Genomic DNA, 17,455 nt, shown 5'->3' with positions numbered 1-17,455 from the left:
AATTTAGGACAGAGCCAAGAGAACAGTACAAGGCTGAGCCCCAGCGTCCTTTGAAGCTTATTACACTCTGCAGAACATTTCACAAAAGCAGACTCATGGAGCTGATCTAACTGTGTTAATATGTGCCCTGCGTTATGAAAGAACACATTCAGAGTCAGCAATTGTGGCTGTTCACTAATGAGTTTGCTTACAGAGAGGGAGGAGTGGCCACATTCTGAAGGCTGAAGTTCACCTAGACGCAATCTGGAAGTACAGAGAAAAGATAAAAGACGGAGCCCAACGCTTAGCCAGGAAAGTCACCTATTGCCTTAAAAAGGTAGGCATTGCTCACTGTCAATGTACTGACGTCATATTTTATACATATTTAGAGCCTTCTTTTGACACACCTTAGTAGATTTCTAATGTAAAATACGACTAATGTGTGAGCTTGTGTAACCCTGTTGTAATGTCACTTCATGGTGGAATGTGTTCAGGGTCAGGGGTGGAGAAGGGAAGTATCTTAAAAGTCGTAAATTAATAAATCTATTGGAATTTTGTTCTGCAAACGTGCCCACTTTTTTATCCATCCTTCATCCTCAATGTCATTCACAAAGGCTGTTCTGTTGGGCTAGTAACATGGGGTCAAGCAGGACAAAACTACAATAGTACAGAGCTTTTACCAGAAGCTTCTATACATCTTACAAATAATCACACTTTAAATCCACTTTCAATGGTCTGTTTAGTTCTCTAAGAAGCTTGCTTGTTGCTGACTGGGTGTTTTGTAGCCAACTTCACCTGTCAAAAAAAAATCAGTGGACACTCCGCAATGCACTGCACTGAACACTTAGCATTGGGTTTGAGGAAAATATGGAGGTTTCTCAGGGGAGGTCCATGACCAAACAAGATCATAACACAGCTGGGAAACCCACCTAAAACATCATGAACAACACCCAAAAATGACCACCCACCTATAATAAATCACACTTAAGCGCCTCAAAATCCTATTCTATCTTGTAAAAAAAATGTTTACATGTCAACATTTAGTTTATTTTAAAATAACTTTTTATTGAAATTGTTTAGTTGAACTTGTTTCCTATCCTATTTGGTTTGCTGGATGCTGGTCACTCCACATGTCATTCAGTATTTATGTATCGTGACTTAGAAAAGACTTTGAACTTGTAGTAAGATATTACGCAATAGTTCAAATTTGAATACACCTACCTATTCCTAATTAAAGCCGACAATCACATTACTAGAAAACAAAAAATTGGCAACTATACTGCCGTAACATGGCCGCAGCACACGCAGTGATATAACTGTGCCTGCTGCGGCCATGTTACAGCCATGTTAACTTCCTTGATTATTACGCCGGAATTGGAGTAAAGTTCCTAATCATATCGGCCTAGAAAATCGCAACTTTTAATTTTAGCAAACAATATAAGTACAGAAGAATCAAGATTTAAATAGGAAAAATATCAAAACTCTTTGGTCATTTTTGAACGCGATGTTACGGGTCTAATTGGATTCAATGATCTATGCTAAGCTATGCTAAAACTGCTATCGTCAGACCCAGAGATCGGCTAAATACTGTAGATTCCAAAACGGTAAAACTCAACTTATAACCTTTGGGGGAGTTGGAGAATGAGCCTATTTTTAAAAAAAGTGGAGTGTTCCTTGAAGTACTAATATTGTTTATATTATTATATTTCCGGCGTGATTTGCAGGCCTTGAAAGTGTCAAATGAAAATAACCCTATTCAATATCACGACAGGAGCTTATGGAAATTTGTAGGTTTGGAAGGCGTGCATCAGTGCAGAGGGTTGGTGGCCACATTTAAACATCACATATTAAAATGGAGGAAAAGTATGCACGGTAGCACCAGATGGGCTGGGGTGGAGAGCTAAACAAATAGATTTGCTTCGCTCTATTGCTCTGAGATATCTATTGGGGAGGGGGCAAAATGAGCGACTGATACATGTAAAAGAGATATGACACACACCTGTATGCATATCACCTGCTCTTGCCATATATGGCCCTGAGTGATTGAATACAGACGGAGATAAAAGTGCAAGGGTTGTAAAGTAGCGAGTGAGGGAGTGCAGTCTCCACCAACATCGCTGTGATCCGAAGGCACTTTTACTTTGCTACTTTCTTTTCCATTTCACCGGTGGCAGGTGAGTACGTCTGATTCTCATTAATTTTGCGAAATTAAACTAATGCTGAGGGCAATAAACATTTACCCAAAGAAGCTACCAAACATGCCAATTAAAGTGATTCAATAGGTCGTAAAAAGTTATAACTTTTTCTCTCATAAATACAAACTGCAGCAGTGCTTCCTATTATCCCTAAGTTTTGCTTTTGGACTGAACCTCTGTTTGGAGTTACTCTTCTATCATAAAAAGCCTTCTGAAAGATCACTGTTATGTAATCATATAATTCATAATATGCAAAACTATATTTAAAGTATGTGAAAGAAAGAGACGACAAAGTGTGTCTTATCTTACAAAATATTTTCCTGGTACCAATTCCCGTTGCAAATATGTTCCCTTATATAATTGATCAAATGTCCAAATTGTCCTTGTCTTGGCAGTGCTGGTAGGTTGTACATTACACATATGTGTCTTGCCCTAACAACGTTTCTTTGATGTTTACGATTGTATCAAAACGTGTGCATGTGTGCTGTTCAATTTGTAAATGTTGTGCCAAATTAACCAAATGTGATGGTGAATGATTGGTTGTGAGTAATATTATATGTTCAAACTGACCAAGAGGATTACATTGTAGGAAAATGACCAACAGGTCATGGACTTTATGCTCAAATAACTTTGTGCTAATTATTGGCATAATAAATGTAAACCATATACTTTGGCTTTTAAAAGAAAGGATCTGCAATGATGGATCGACAATGATGGAGAACAACTCGCAGGAAGACTATTAATCAAGGTTATAAAGAGGAGGGTAGAGATATGTACACAATGCTGTCAGGACTGACCAAACACAGGACAGTATAATCCAGAGTCACATAAAAATATTTCCCTGTTTGTTCTAACACACAGCCTTCAAAATGCCGGAGAACAGATCATTCATGATACACCTGTAATGTAATTAATACTGTGGAGCGGAGCAGTCAAGACATTATTGCACTTATAATGTAACTTTTAAGATTTCGTTTGGAAATATGAACCTTTGAACAGGGCAAAGGGATTGTCTTCGGTGACATATTGGTGCGTGCAATCTGCTCGCACTGTAGCAACACAACCGACTAATAAAACCAACCATCCAATCAAACGAGAGAGATGGACTCATCTTTGTTATCACACCATATCAACATCTATGCTGGAGGGTACTAAGCAAAGTCAGTGATAAGGAAGCTCATAAATTTGGTATATGAACACAGAAATCAGTCTCTTAGGGCATGTGTTTAGATTGATGTATGTGGTTGTATATGGATATTGTTCAGTCAGCAGGTCATTTTTGCTGAAATTAAGCCTAGAGGCGATGATTGGGGAACCTTTCAATTAATTAGACATCTATAATAGCTAGATATCTGCCTTATAAGGTTGTAGAGTTTACACAGGTGATTATGTATGCGTTAAAGGGTTTGAATTCACAACGCGGAGGACAAGAACCACACGACGCGGAGCCTTTAATGCAAGGCGAGCTGTAGATTATCCCATTTATCCAATTGTTAAAGATGTTTACGGTGTAATTTTCGATCAAACAGGTGAATACAGTATTTTCTGTAAGTTAATTTTAAATGTAATCAAACTTACTGGAGCTACTCATGCGTTAAAGGGTTTTAATGCACACCTTCCAGCCAATCAGAATCGAGTATTCAAACATACCATGGTATAAGCAAACATATTTCACTGAAGAATATGAATTACCAATTCAAACCATTAAAGGGCTGCCAACATTAATTTAGTGTGCATTGTTATATTTAAGAGTAAAATGCAATAAAGATGTGCATTTCAAATTTATCTTTAACTTAAGACAGTGTTTAAAAATGTTAACCATGGCACATGTTATTCATGCGGCCACAACAATAGTTTTTACTTTGGTCTTTCATAAGAAATATTGCGATTAAACTGAATAATGAATCAGAATATTGTGAAAATCCGGAATCCACTGACATCCCTAATGTTATATTTATATACACATCCCACTCTGATGAACACACATCACATGAATGTATATCACGTCATTAAATTATCATGAGCTTCCGTATAAGAGCTTTCATCATAGGGGAGATGAGAATCTCTCTCCCTGACAGCAGTTTCCTGTTCACATTCGAAGAGTATTGAACTGTGCTGTAACAGACGGTCTCCGAGCTAAATGATGGTAGACCAGCAATGGCTCATATTTCTTAAATCGGTCACAGACAATAAGACATAGCATTGTGGGTAGAGGATGTGGAGGATGTGGCAGATGCTTAAAGTATCAGAGTCAAGTCAAGGTTCCGTTTAAAAAAAATATTCTAAAAAGCACTTTGTTTGTGGTGTATTTAAACAGCTGGGTAGTATGCACACAACACAGAGAACAAGCAAACACAATATAATCACATTTTTAAAGCCTTGTCTGTCATAAAACTTGTCTAACTTTCTATAGAACTTTTTGATCTGGGTTCACATACAAGACTTAAGGCTAGTCCAAGAGTAAATTGAATGTGACCTGTCTTGACCGAATATAACTTGCACAGAAATATCTTACAATATATCAGTGCCATTGTTTTGTCTCAAGATGCACACCAGTAATGTATTCTTCGTAGGCATTTTTATGAAAGCGACATATATCTTAATTCAACTAAGGCATAGTCCTGGCTTAAGCTTAGCTGTGTCTGCAAGCAGGCCTTAAACAATTATTGGAGTCTTGTAGAAAGCAGAATGTGCTTGCTGAAGTAAGGCATCTTGGTGCTTATTCACGCACCCTAACACCTCAGACCCTCTTGTTCTACAGACATAGTATCTTACTACACATTTGCATCAGATATAGAGCGTGTGGCTTTCACTTCCTTTCCCAGAGTTGCTTTAGTCTCTTCCTCTGTCAGTATAAGCTCAGTTTTAGCTTTGTATCTGGGTTTATTGCAATGTATTTGGTGTTATTTATACCACTCCTTATTTTCCCCTTGAATGACTTTGAAAAAGGTTAACAGGAAGAAAAGTATTAGACAGACATTAAACATTTCAAAATTCTGTAATTTACCCACCGTTATTTTTTACCAAATGGTATGCACATATGCTAAACCCTTACATATGTTATTTTTGGTGCTTCTAAAAGTCTTTTTTCATTAAAAGCTCAACTGTTTGGTTACATATAAATCAAATACACGACAAATTTACACTTTATTGTCTGCGATTCTAGGAAATGGTTTGCCATTCTTTTTCCTTTGCTTTTCCAGGTATTTCCCAAAGATTTAAGTTGGCATAATGCCACAAGACCAAGTCAAGACCGAGATTCCAAAAGTCCTCAATAAAACCACACCAGGACTACAGATATGGAGAGTGGAGGTAAAGGAGAGCAATACTGAAACAAACTTGCTTTGTCACACCGGTTCATTCATCTTAAGCAAATCACTAATGACTTTTTCTGTTTAATCATTACTCAGAACATGCAACTGGTACCCTTCCCACCAAAAACATATGGACATTTTTATGAGGGAGACAGCTACATTATACTCTACGTATGTATCGCCATTAAGATACCACAGTCAACTGTTGTCAAATTAAACTGTAAAAAAGAATGATTGTGCTAAATGAGAATGTCATTTACAGACTCACAAGACCAGCAATCACTTCTCCTATGATATCCATTATTGGTTGGGCAAGAGCGCCTCCCAAGATGAGCAGGGAGCAGCAGCAATATACACCACCCAGATAGATGATCACCTGGGGGGCGTTGCCGTGCAGCACCGGGAGACCCAGGGCCATGAGAGTGCAACTTTTCAAGGATACTTCAAAGGGGGCATCATGTAAGGCCGCTCTTTACACTAAATATGACTTCATTTAACTATGGAAAGATTCTTAGGTCAAATTAAAGAAAAACTGATAACGGAAAGTCTTTTGGCATTACAATTAAGTACATCTTAAGCCTGGAGAACATATCGACCACTGTGTAAATGTTTTACTAGAAACAAACTTTTGAATAGAAAAGAAAGGTGTGATTGATATCAAGCATGTTTTATAGTATGATTATCAGCTTCAGAATCAGCCTATGTGTCATAAAAATGTCCTAAAATATAATGTATAGTCTTTATACAAATGAAAGTTTCTTCATTTTCTTTCGCTTTGAGACATGTTACATTTGTGCAACTCTTTTCTCATACTGTGGGAAGCACACAACTCTTTTTTTAGTCATGATACCAAAACTCATTTTGAGGAAGTTCGACTGTAAAATGGTATGAAATCGGGGTTGAAGCTGCTTGAAATGATTCTTGAAAGGTCACATAAACATCTTTGCAATGTTTATCCTTTTATTTCAGTTACAAAAAAGGTGGAGTTGCGTCTGGTATGAAACAAGTGGAGACTAACACATACAACATTCGCAGGCTGCTGCACGTGAAGGGAAAAAAGCATGTGGTTGCCGGAGAGGTGAGAACGGCCACACCCAGTTAACAGTAGAGGAACTCATCTACGTTCATGTATACTGTGCAGTACATGGTTACCAGTGGTAACCATATTTATTTAAAGAGTGTCAGACAAAAACATGAAAAATTTATAATTTTTATATAATATAATAAAACACTACAGTACGTCAGAATAGAGTCAGATGAATGAGCAACAGTATTTGTATCTTTCAATATTCTCTAATGGCACCATGTAAAGAAAATGTCCTAAATTGAAAGTAAAACACTTCAAAATATTTGGGAGTATACAGATTTTACGCACACTGTCATTTTGTGGCCCAACCACTTAAACATTTCTATGCCCGACCAGTGGCCAGCTGTCAAATAAAAGCTGTTTTTGGAATTACGTTTGGTTAATACAATGAAAAAAAATGTGTATATATATATATATAACCTCTATATCATTTAATCCCTCAGGTGGAAATGACTTGGAAGAGTTTTAATAAAGGTGACGTGTTCTTGCTGGACCTGGGGAGTCTGATCATTCAGTGGAACGGACCCAAGAGCAATCGTACGGAGAGGTTAAAGGTAAACCAGAAGAACTTATTTACCAAGAAAAAAACACCTTCTTTATACACTTTGAAAGCAGTTTCTGGGGCTTGTGGTGTATATTATCACCTGTACAATAAACCTCCTTTTTTAAAGGCGATGAATCTAGCAAAAGACATCCGTGACCGAGAGAGGGGTGGTCGAGCACAGGTGACTGTAGTGGAAGGAGAAGATGAAAAATCTTCAGAAGAGGCCATGAAATTGATGAAACAGGCTCTGGGAGAGAAAACAGAGATCAAAGATGCCATTCCGGATGAGATTGTAGATGAGAAATTGAAGACTGCCCTCAAACTCTTTCAGTGAGTTTAAAAATGGAGTTTGAAATACACTTAAAGAAACTAAATTAAATGTTGCATTGTGTTGATGAAAGAAACCATAGATATTGACCCCAATACGTTCTGCAATTAAAACAAGCATATTGTGAAAAGTATTTCAGATGCTCAGGGAAACCTTGTAGTGCAGGAGGTGGCAGTAAAACCTCTTACACAAGACCTGCTGCATTCAGAGGTAAGACTGACCCTGAACACTGCTCACACCTAAACCCAGCAAAATAAAGCAATGCTGTATAAGGGCAATGTTGATAACATAGGCTCCTGTGATATTTGTAGTCAAAGCCCCCCCGTACACTTATCTTGAATGTATTTTTATGGAAGCACACTTGGAAATGAAATAGTTTGCAATGGTTTACAATAATTAGGCCTACGATAAGGGAAGTATGCCCTTTTTATCAAGACGCCTACACAGTTAATGATTTTGTAAGATAGGACAGAACAACCAGGAACAGTCAGTAGTCTAGAAGTTGTGGCCTTAAAACATTGCTAGCTGTAATTCAAGCTCCAAAGACCAAAGCATGACAGTCAATGTGAAACTTCAGAATCCATTTTACGTTTGTGGGGCTTGTTTTATAATAAACAATTACATACCAGAATAAAGCCATGTGGTTGACAGGGAAGAAATGGAAGGCGAAAAGCTTTGATGCGTCAAATAGTCCATTTAGAGGCAAATGAGTTTATTGTCTTGAATAAAAGATTTAAAAAAATGAATTGTGTACAATAAAATCAGGAACATGAATTTAAGCAAGTTCCAATTGAAGACTCCAAATGAAGAAGTAGGATAAACAAAGGGGAACAGCGGCCAAACATCTGAAGAGATAGCAAGCAAGGCTCTTAAAAACAAATTGAGAAAACTGAAATCGAACGGGAATAAAGAAACTAAAACATGCATGTGAATTCTGTGGCAGGATTGCTATCTGCTAGATCAAGGTGGAATAAAGATCTTCATATGGAAGGGCAAAAAGGCATCAAAAACTGAAAGGGCAGAAGGTCTGAAAAAAGCAGAGGTGAGTGTTCATACTCTGGCTTACACACGTGTGATCTTCATTTACATTCAAATTTTGAACATCCTGTCCTCCTCAAAGAGACAAGTCATCATCTCAGTCAACCATCTGTTGTTCTAGGCCTACATAAAAGCTAAAAATTATCCTCCATCCACGTACGTTGAGACAGTAAGCGAAAGTGCAGAATCATCCGTGTTCAAGCAGCTCTTCCAGAAGTGGACGGATAAGGGACAGACAGTCGGACTGGGCACCACACACACTACAGGGAAAATAGGTGAGCAGGAGATGTGTATATACCTTAACAACAATCGAACACAAGATCTTTGAAAGACCCAACTTGCATCATTTTGATTCCAGTATCTCACGATTGTTTTATCTCTATAGCCAAGGTTGAGCAAATCAAGTTTGACGCCACCTCTATGCATGCCAGACCGGATCTGGCAGCGCAACAGAAAATGGTGGACGATGGATCGGGTGAAGCTGAGGTCAGTAAAACTCTGTGCGTTTCATTAATCTAAATAGGGTTCAACATAGGAGATCCGTATAATGGGTCTGTTCCCTCAGGTATGGAGAATAGAAGACAATGAGCTTGTTCCTGTTGAAAGAAAGTGGCTTGGACATTTCTACGGTGGGGATTGTTACCTCATTCTCTACAAATATGAAGTCAACAACAAACTGCACTACTTTTTGTACATGTGGCAGGTATGTGTGCTGTTATTTAAGCCTTCCGAGATATGTTTAAAAATGTTTTTATAAGAAACCTAAATAAGGCATTTTACATTGGTGATATTTTAGGGTCGCCACGCAAGCACAGCAGAGCTAGCAGCCTCTGCATATCAGGCTGTTATTCTGGACCAGAAGTACGATGGATTACCGGTGCAAGTTCGTGTTCCCATGGGAAAGGAACCCATGCACCTAATGGCCATTTTCAAGGGTAAAATGGTTGTTTATGAGGTGGGTATCCCAGCCTATTCCTTTCATCTGTTTCTTGGTTAAATCACTAAAAAACAATTGAATGTAACGAAGAAAAGTGTTGACTTCCTGTTTTTACAAAGATCCTGTTTCATCTCTCAAATTTAAAATGCATGTGGCAAGTGTCTACTCTTTCGACTTAAATGGAACATTCTAGAAAGCTTTAAAACTGTTTTGCACCTTCAAAACATCCATTTAGAATTGACTTTTTTAAGATGGGAGGGCATCATGGATTTAAATTTTCACAAATCCATTTGCTTTGCAAGCAGGCCAGTCATTTCACACATCAACTGTGAATATTTGTGATGTATATCTACACTTTGTGTTGTGACTGGTTGTGACGGATTAACAGGAAGGAAGTTCCAGGGAAGGCTCTGCCCAAACAAATCGCCCAGTAAGAATGTTTCATGTCCACGGCACAAATGAGTTTAACACACGTGCGACTGAGGTGCCACCCCAGTCATCTTCACTAAACTCCAACGATGTGTTTGTGCTTAGCACAGAGAAATCCTGCTACCTGTGGTACGGCAAGGTTGGTATTTATCATTAAGAATAGAGTGGCTTTGTTTTACAATCTGCATACGAGGAGAGATCACCAATATTAAAGTTATTTCTGGTGTGATTTGCACAGGGCTGCAGCGGGGATGAGAGAGAGGTGGCCAAAACACTTTCCGACATCATCTCCAGGAGGGAGAAGCATGTTATTGCAGAAGGCCAGGAACCTGCTGACTTCTGGGTAAATATTGGTGGAAAATCCCAGTATGCCAGCAGCAAAAGGTAAAGAAACATTTTCCAAACGCTGTATTTGCACATTTTCTAAAATTTCGCAAGTTGAACTGTTTCTTGTTCTCATGAGCAGACTTCAGGAGGAGAACGTCAGTATTACCCCATGCTTATTTGAGTGCTCCAATCAGACGGGTCGCTTTGTAGCAACAGAGATAACAAACTTTAACCAGGACGACCTGGACGAGGATGATGTCATGTTGCTGGACATCTGGGATCAGGTGAATATCAGGATAGCTCTCCAAAAACTAAAACTGAAAGAATAATTGCATAAAGAAAATGAATACAGTATTATTCTAATCTCAAAGGGATAGTTCACCAAAAAATGCTGTCATCATTTACTGTATGACTTTCTTCACAAAAGAAGATATTTTGAGGATGCTGTTAACTGGCCCCCGTTCAACTGCATTGGTTTTGTGTCCATACAATAGAAGTGAATGGGGGCCAGTGCTGTTGGGTTACCAACTTTCTTCAAAATATCTTATTTTGTGAACGTCATACAGGTTTGAAATGACAAAAGAATAAAACATTTTTGGTAAACTATCACTTCAAGGGTCCTACATGCTCTTTCTGCAAAATTTGACAATTTTGGTTTTGGGGTGCAATGTTACCTGAACATTTTTCATGGGACTGACCCATCATATATGTTCTATCAGGTTTACCTGTGGATTGGCAAAGGTGCGAATGAGAAGGAAAAGCAGGATGCGGTTTTAACTGCGCAAGAATATCTTAAGAGCCATCCCGCAGGACGTGACCTGGACACCCCTATCCTGGTGGTGAAGCAAGGGTTGGAACCTCCCACTTTCACAGGCTGGTTTTACGCCTGGGACCCACAGAAGTGGAGCGTAAGCAGTTAACATGTGATCACATAATCTTATGAACCTCCGAACATCAGCATATGTTAAAGATCAGAAATATCTGTTATTCTCTCTTAGGGTGGAAAATCCTATGACCAGCTCAAATCAGAGCTTGGAGACGCAACCAATCTAATCAAAATTACTGTAGTAAGTTCTCCGAAGTTCTCCAAAAAACCAGGTTATTGATCCCCACTTGGATGTAGGCCTACATGTAAGTATTTGTGTATTTGTTTACAGGATTTGACACAGCCAGCCTCTAACCAAAACAAAACGTCAAACTCCAAAGGCTCTGTGGGCATGATCCCTCCTCCGGTCCAGCAATCCTTCCCTCCAGAAAAGCTGGTGAACTCTCAGGCAGAGGAGCTGCCCGAGGGAGTCGATCCCACAAGAAAAGAGGTATCAACAAACATCTCTCACTGTATTCCTCACTATAGCAAATTTGTATGAACAAACTGTCAAAACTGAATGCAAGATTAAGCACATTAAGCTCAAACATTAAATTTTCTCAATTTTTATTAAAATGTAATTTTCTCATTCTTTTCCGGCCCCAGGCTGTAGATGTTGTGTATATAAAAAAAGATATGAAACTTCTCTATGCCGAAGATTAGTGTTTTTTTTAAGATTCGCCCACTTCTTAACCCATCGCACACCTCTACTTTGTAGGAATATCTTTCCAATGAGGATTTTGCACTCATCATGGGTGTTTCTCGGATGGATTTCTATGCTATGCCAGAATGGAAGCAGCTGAACATAAAGAAAGCCAAGGGCCTGTTTTAAAAGGGCTGTGCAAAACTACTTTTAGAATCATCTCCTTTTAGATGTTTAGATTTACATGTTTACATGAATTACCTTATTTAAATGTATTTTTCTTAAAGCAAGAAAACTGATATTATGAAAAGAAATGTCTTTATTTAAATTTAAAGTTAAACTCAGATTATCTTGTTGATTACCCTAAAGTACAAGTCAAACTTTGGGAAAATTTGGTAAAATCAGTTTATTTAAACAGAGATTTGTGGTAAACTGCCAGTTTTACCAATTGAATATTTTTGTAATAATCTGAAGAGATATACATTTAAGCACTGACTAAAAGCTGCATTCTCTCGGCTCAAGCAAGCACTTCAATAAAATGTGATATCTTTAGGTTTATGCGATGATAACTGATATAAAAGAAACTTTCAATGCTATTAATCATTTACCGTACACAAGAGGCACACCACCTGTCTAATGGAAAAGTCAATAAACAGGAACAGACTTCATTGTGATGGAAATTCATTTGTCACCTCTTTTTTTTAATACACACATTATTATTTAACACACCCATTCATTCAATGCTGTTTTGTACAACTTGTTTGTGACCCTGGGCATGTTTCATTTTTTTAAACGAACCATTTTAACTACATCTGCAATAGCACTGGTTTTATAGCATGAAGGTCAAACATTGGGTATGATTAAGTGCACATGGATATAAAATGGATTACACATTACACACTCAAGGCCTCCTGAACAATACGTTTACTGGAGTTATCAAATGTTAAGCATACAGTATAGTTAACAGAAATACGTTGTTTAACATTCAGAGCCTTAAACGTGTATCACTGTCCTAAACACCTCAGAAAAGAATAGGAAAGCCGTGTAAAAGAGAGAAACAGAAAAAGAAGCAAACACTGACTGTGAGCTGGTTGTAGTCCGTGCAGGGACTCTGGATGGCGTCCATCGTCTGGTCAATGTTGTAGTTCTCATGTTAAAATAAGATTTCTTAGTTTCTTAGCGCCATCTAGCGAATGACTGAACACTTACAAAAATATAAACAAAATATAAACAACTAATAACGAATGAATAAATCTATTTGCAGTTAAGCGTATACAATCTGCATCTGATCCAGAAACGATCTGATTTACGTCGTTTAAAAAAGTTTTATAACAAAATCAATTTCCATTAATGTTGAAGTTAGCAGGTTTCTGTCAAACCTGTGTCATTCCTATTGCAGATATACTATAATTATCAAATAAATCGATATTTAACCTAGTTGGCAGTTGCAGAGTTAAACTGACAGCACGGTTTAAATGATCACAGCGCGCCAAAGTTTGTTTATTGTCCGTTTATTCGCGTACAGGGAGACACAAATATAGCAGTTTTATACGCTTTTGAATGGTTGTTGACATCTTAAAACTGGGGAAATCACATTTTTATTATTATTAATTAAAGCACAAAAGAGTACAAACATATACAACTAAAAATACAAAAATAAAAATTATATAAATAAAACTTGGGGTATAACTTGAAATTAAAATTACATTGCTTTTTTGTTTTTTATATTGCTTAAAGTTTGTCCATATTGTTTAATATCTCTTAAAAAATGTTTAGCTTTAGCCCATTTTTTCACATAAATGTGATATTTACCAAGTAATATAAAAAGTATTATAAGAAACATTATTTTTAAGTGGAAAGAATTCTCCAGATCTAATTTGAAACGTTCAAATACTACGTTAAAGGGAAATCACTAACGGCGATGACATAACAAAAAGTGGTTACGTCACTACGTTACATTACAGTTAGGATACGCTTATCGATATACATATCTCCAGGTATTCTGATATTGATGAAAATTTCTCATTTTGTGGTCTTATGGAAGAAACAGCTGCATATATATTTTATGATTGTAATTAAAAGAGACAATATTGGATTGACTTAAGTTTGTATTTGTTTAGCCCTATTAAATGTAGGCTATAAATTTACCCTTAAAGATTTTTTTTACTACGAATGCCCTAAAATACTTTCTCAGGAAAATGTTGTTAATTTTTAATGCAAAAATTGTTGTCACAAACAAAAATTTCTTAAATCCCCTTTATATTTCCTTTTAATTCTTGCTGAAACTAAATGATTTGTTTCATCATTAAGACTTGTAAATAACAAATAAGGCTAAACCTGTTTTAAACATTATGATGTTTTTTTTACAAATATGCTTTTTTTTAATCTTATACATTAATGTAGCCTAGGCAAACCCAAGATCTTATTCATTGTTTTATTTATCTTAATATTGTTATTGTTAACTGTCTATGAAATGTAAAGACTTCTTTCCCTGATGTTAGAATGTATGTATAATGTTTGAAACAAAGTATAAAAAAAGTCCACCGATTTACAAGTGGACCATTTTGGACCATATAATATTTAACGTATGGAATAAGGTAATATATAACCTATAAAATGTGCTATGAAACAATCAGCTTTAAGGGTCACATAAAATGCACGTTTATTTATGCAGCCATTTGTTTCTACAGAGACATTTATTTTGAAGTTTCCCACATTTAAGTTTCTGTTTTCCCAATGCTGCCATAAAAACAACATGTTGTACGTGCTTGTGTTAATGTATGTTCTCGGAGATAATCTTGCGTGTCAGCATCATGCAGCCTTCAAAGTGTACCAAAGGAAGGTCTTTTGCTGAGTGCAATATTTGAAACTTCATCTGCTATAGGATATCTAGTGATCCCTGCTCTCGTAAAATAATCATATGGACTTCAAAGGTCACTGACGTCAGGTTTTTCAGCTATTTGAACAATGACTCGGCACCATGCTCGGCACATGAGCTGTAGCTTTCTCTGTATTGCTGAGTTGATGTTGGTTGTTTTCAATAACCTTTTAAAGTTCCTAAACTTAATTTATGTTTTCCTTGCTTAAAAAGCTAAACAAAACAGCAGGAATGAGTGATTCTAAAGGACTAGAAGAGGTCAAGGTTGTAGTCGTTGGTTCAGGATTCGCAGGTGTCGCTGCCGCAGCCACGCTGGTCAAAGCAGGATTTCAAAATGTTCTGGTCCTCGAGGCGAAAGATAGAGTTGGAGGTCGGGTGCACACCACCAAACCGTTCACCGATAAGGTCCTTGAGGTTGGGGCGAACTGGATTCACGGACAGAAAGGAAACCCTCTTTTCCAGCTGGCAAAACAACACAACCTGCTGTCGGAGGAATCGTCGACAAGCACAAACATGTGCTCGCAGCATTCTGTAACATCTAAAGATTACTTTTTTAGAGAAGATGGGAAGCAGGTCCCCAAGAAGGTTGTAGATCAGGTTCGTTCACGCTTCACCAAGCTCACCGACAAAGCTTTTGATGATGAACTTGATTGCAGGCACAGAAAGATGACTCTGGGTGGTTATCTAGACGATGCCTATGACGAATATCCGATAGCATCTACAGTAAACGGCCAAATGGTCTTTGAGTGGTGCAAGAGGCTAGAATGCACAGATGAAGCTTGTTCTTCTCTCTACGAGGTGTCTGCCGCTCAGATTAGTAATTACACTGATCTCGAGGGAGGTTTCTTCAACACTTTAGGATTGGGTGGCTATCGAGCAGTTTTAGATGTTCTCCTGAAAGATCTGCCCCCGGGTACTGTCCAATGTAATGCAGAGGTAAAGACCATCCAGTGGGATCTGATTAAGAAAGGAGAGAGTGAAGAACAGAAGCTTCCTGTTCGAATCACTTGTGAAAATGGGCAGTCTTATGATGCAAACCATGTGATTGTCACTGCATCTTTGGGGGTTCTCAAAGACAAAGCAGCAACCATGTTTGAGCCGTCCTTACCGCAACCCAAGCTGAATGCCATTAAGAATCTTGGCTTTGGAATAGTGGACAAAATTTTCCTGTATTTTGAGGAGAAGTTTTGGCCGGATGACTGCGCTGGGGTTCAGATGGTGTGGGAAGAAGGGCCCGAAGACGAAGATGTGTACAATGCTTCGTCTGAAGGAGATGACTGGAAAGAGACGTGGTACAAGAAGATCACCGGTTTTGATACGGTGGCACGTCACCCTACTGCTCTGTTAGGCTGGATCACAGGTAGAGAAGCACTACATATGGAGACGCTCGAGGACAATGAAATCAGAGAAACCTGTGTGAGGTATGTACATAGATGACAAATCATTGCAAACATGTGTAATAAATGGATGCTACAGGTGTGATGAAAATCTCACCTGTCTTTATGACAGCCGTAGGCTTTGTAAAGAAAGCACCTTTACAGAAATCAGAGACGATTTCTCCCTGTTCCTTTATTCTTGTTGTCTTACATTTGCACCGTTTTGAAAGGCACTGTGTTATTAGCAACGGCTATAATCGCTCGTGTTGTGATGATGTCTATAAAGGTTGCTGAGGACTTTCACCGGCTGGACGGTACCAGAAGCCTCAAAGACGCTTATCTCCAGATGGGGTCATGATTCCCACGTGCGTGGCTCCTATACATTTGTTCCTCATCGTGTTGATGGAGTAGAGGAACACAAGGCATTAGCATCTCCTCTTCCCCCTAAAGTTAAAACCAAAGGGAGCAAGGTAACATCTTAGCTTCTTATAATAGACGGTATCAAATTATGACAGTAACACAAATTTGTCTTGGTATATATTTAGGATTGTATAATTATTTGTTATAATGCATACACTACACCTGTATGTATGTAAACGGGTAAAATATAATGGAAGCATTTCGTTTTTCACGCCTGATAATAACAAACATATATACAGGGAAAATATAAAATACATTTTCTGTGTCTCCACAGCCCCTCCAGGTGTTGTTTGCTGGTGAAGCTACGCATGTGAACTTCTACACCACCACCCATGGAGCTTACATGACAGGTGTCAGAGAGGCACAGAGACTCATCAGTTATCACTCGGATTAAACAGCACCATCCATGAGAGGTCTTTTGTCTCATGAAGATAACATTTTGTGGTCTCATGAAGATAATGGTTTTATATACTTGACCTCCCACTCTTTTGGCATTCAGGTTTTGTTATAAATGGGCTGTAAGGAAACTTTGTGTGTACATTTAACTGATTGCTATACCATGCATATCTCTGTTCTGTTAATTATTAAACAGCAATGTGTTGAAGAAATGAAGGAATATTCCTCCTGATTCCTGATTGAGCAGCGTAATGTACAATAATGAGCATCTTCAAATGAAATATAAACTAACTGAAAGGCGATTTCCATTTCATTCATTCCACAATGAATATATGTGTTTGTTGATTTTTGCTAATAAAACCTACAAAAAAGCTAAATATAATGGTAGCAACTCAGAAAGAGGATGGACTAATAAAAAGGTGATATCATGTGAAACCTGATTGGTTAACATTGTAAAAAAAACTTGAGGTTACTGTATAAAAGATGGAGTCAGACATGTATTTGTTTGACATCTTCAGATGAACTCTGTGTGTCTCACTTTGCTTGCTCGAGCAAATAAAGATTGAAACTCTTGACTTCTTAGTCTTCGTGTTTTCGTTCTGCATTGGACGATCGATGAAGCCACGACAGAATGCAGCATCATATTGAAAACTATGAACAAGTAAAACAAAATCAAGTTCCCACTTGACGTTCTCATGA

At 37.9% G+C, this 17,455-nt stretch overlaps 3 protein-coding genes across 4 annotated transcripts in view; 2 read left to right on the top strand and 1 right to left on the bottom strand.

The window, feature by feature from the left end:
• LOC130427935 (inactive all-trans-retinol 13,14-reductase-like) overlaps positions 1–13,156 on the bottom strand; it is a 29,668-nt gene extending 16,512 nt beyond the window's left edge. Inside the window, exon 1 of the mRNA XM_056755695.1 lies at positions 12,768–13,156. Coding sequence (XP_056611673.1) covers positions 12,768–12,838 — 71 coding nt within the window. The 5' untranslated portion in view covers positions 12,839–13,156. The remainder of the gene's footprint in view (positions 1–12,767) is intronic.
• vil1 (villin 1) lies at positions 216–12,373 on the top strand. Of its 2 annotated transcripts, none has more exons than XM_056755687.1 (20): positions 216–316; positions 5,378–5,486; positions 5,585–5,659; positions 5,751–5,947; positions 6,458–6,566; positions 7,019–7,129; positions 7,247–7,449; positions 7,579–7,657; positions 8,391–8,489; positions 8,607–8,760; positions 8,871–8,971; positions 9,051–9,188; positions 9,282–9,440; positions 9,811–9,990; positions 10,090–10,235; positions 10,318–10,462; positions 10,898–11,086; positions 11,177–11,245; positions 11,336–11,494; positions 11,762–12,332. In XM_056755687.1, the coding sequence occupies exons 2-20, from the start codon at positions 5,406–5,408 to the stop codon at positions 11,873–11,875; spliced, it is 2,508 nt and encodes an 835-aa protein (XP_056611665.1). In that variant the 5' UTR covers positions 216–316; positions 5,378–5,405; the 3' UTR covers positions 11,876–12,332. The 2 variants fall into 2 exon arrangements, with proteins under 2 accessions (XP_056611665.1, XP_056611666.1); XM_056755688.1 differs by lacking the exon at positions 216–316 and adding an exon at positions 1,534–2,153 and having other exon boundaries at positions 11,762–12,373.
• Positions 13,157–14,437: 1,281 nt separating the features above from the next.
• LOC130427677 (spermine oxidase-like) lies at positions 14,438–17,331 on the top strand. Its single transcript, XM_056755278.1, has 3 exons — positions 14,438–15,985; positions 16,227–16,410; positions 16,635–17,331. The coding sequence occupies exons 1-3, from the start codon at positions 14,757–14,759 to the stop codon at positions 16,752–16,754; spliced, it is 1,533 nt and encodes a 510-aa protein (XP_056611256.1). The 5' UTR covers positions 14,438–14,756; the 3' UTR covers positions 16,755–17,331.
• The last annotated feature ends 124 nt before the right edge of the window (positions 17,332–17,455 follow it).

The sequence above is a fragment of the Triplophysa dalaica genome, chromosome 8 (assembly GCF_015846415.1).
Source record: "Triplophysa dalaica isolate WHDGS20190420 chromosome 8, ASM1584641v1, whole genome shotgun sequence".
NCBI lineage: Eukaryota > Metazoa > Chordata > Actinopteri > Cypriniformes > Nemacheilidae > Triplophysa > Triplophysa dalaica.
The sequence above is the reverse complement of the archived record's forward strand: the minus strand, read 5'-3'. Positions and strand labels throughout refer to the sequence as shown.

Excerpts from the sequence above, each read along its gene's own strand:
- vil1 (XM_056755688.1), top strand. The coding sequence starts at position 5,406 with ATGCCACAAGACCAAGTCAAGACCGAGATTCCAAAAGTCCTCAATAAA. Across the intron at positions 8,972-9,050 it reads ATGGATCGGGTGAAGCTGAG|GTATGGAGAATAGAAGACAA; the intron begins GTCAGTAAAACT and ends CTGTTCCCTCAG. Across the intron at positions 10,463-10,897 it reads TGCTGGACATCTGGGATCAG|GTTTACCTGTGGATTGGCAA; the intron begins GTGAATATCAGG and ends ATGTTCTATCAG.
- LOC130427677 (XM_056755278.1), top strand. The coding sequence starts at position 14,757 with ATGTTTTCCTTGCTTAAAAAGCTAAACAAAACAGCAGGAATGAGTGAT. Across the intron at positions 15,986-16,226 it reads ATCAGAGAAACCTGTGTGAG|GTTGCTGAGGACTTTCACCG; the intron begins GTATGTACATAG and ends ATGTCTATAAAG. Across the intron at positions 16,411-16,634 it reads TTAAAACCAAAGGGAGCAAG|CCCCTCCAGGTGTTGTTTGC; the intron begins GTAACATCTTAG and ends GTGTCTCCACAG.